Source organism: Lepidothrix coronata, unplaced genomic scaffold (assembly GCF_001604755.1).
Source record: "Lepidothrix coronata isolate B3197 unplaced genomic scaffold, Lepidothrix_coronata-1.0 Scaffold426, whole genome shotgun sequence".
Taxonomy (NCBI): domain Eukaryota; kingdom Metazoa; phylum Chordata; class Aves; order Passeriformes; family Pipridae; genus Lepidothrix; species Lepidothrix coronata.
The window spans coordinates 26,254-27,333 of NW_016690606.1; the positions used below are offsets into that span (position 1 = coordinate 26,254).

Consider the following 1,080-nt stretch of genomic DNA (forward strand, 5'->3'; position numbering starts at 1 on the left):
TTTTGAAGGAGGAGGTTTTGGGAAAAAGGAGGGTTTTGAAGGAGGAGGTTTTGGGAAAAAGGAGGGTTTTGAAGGAGGAGGTTTTGGGGAAAAGGAGGTTTTTGAAGGAGGATTTTTCAGGGAGAAGGTTTTTGGGTGCTTTGGGAAGAGGGATGAGCAGAGGCCGTTTGTGGGATATTGCCAAGTCTAAGGAAGACACCTCACAGTCCAGCTCTCCTCTGGGTGCTGACACTGTGGGGTGGGTTGTTTTTATCCATTTATTGGCTTTTTGGGGTGTAAAAGTTGGGATTGGGAACGCTCTGTGTGGTAAGGGTGCTGTTTGATCCCAGGGCTTTCCCGTGAGGAACGTGAGGCCCGTCCAGAACACCATGAACCAGGTCGGGATCGTGCTCAACGTCCAGCAAGGGCAGACAGTGAGACCCATCACCCTCGTGCCAGGTAAGGGCTCCTTTTTAGGGCTAAACCCACCAAAAATGACATTTCCAACTCATGTTTCCCAGGGGGAGGTTCAGCTCTGTGGTGGGAATTTTTAATAACACTCCTTTCTGCTGTGGAACCTCAGAAGGACCAAACTCGTGGTCATTGTCCCCAAAAATGAGTCTCCAAAGCCTCCTGTCCAAATTAATTTGGAACTGGAGGATCCCCTGAGTTTCCATCCCTGGGAATGGGACTGGGAGCCTCGGAGGGATTAGGGAGGAGAATAAAAATGGGCATAAAAACATGGTTTATAAATGGAATTAAAACAACCAAATCCTGAAACTGGAGCTCATGAGCTACTCGGGTTTTTGGGGAAATTCCACCCGAGGAAAAGCTGTGAATGCAGGGATCTGCATCCAAACCCAGTCTGAGTCTGCTTGGGGAGGGAAAGGAAAACTCCCACTGGGAATTCTGGGAGCTCAGCAGGGGTGGGAAGAGGGTTGTGCTGGGTTGTTCCTGGGCAGGGAATGGGCTTGGGTTAGTTGGTCCAGGGATGGGATTGGATTAATTGATCCAGGACTGGGATGGGATTAATTGATCCAGGCCTGGGATGGGATGAGATGAGTTGATCCAGGCCTGGGATGGGATGAGATGAGTTGATCC

The 1,080-nt window shown here is 49.9% G+C and overlaps 1 protein-coding gene across 1 annotated transcript in view; it reads left to right on the forward strand.

The window, feature by feature from the left end:
* Positions 1-326: 326 nt before the first annotated feature.
* POGZ (pogo transposable element with ZNF domain) overlaps positions 327-1,080 on the forward strand; it is a gene marked incomplete at its 5' end in the record, with an annotated part of 17,323 nt that continues 16,569 nt past the window's right edge. The window contains one exon of the mRNA XM_017839505.1: positions 327-530. Within this exon, the coding sequence (XP_017694994.1) occupies positions 327-530 (204 nt within the window). The remainder of the gene's footprint in view (positions 531-1,080) is intronic.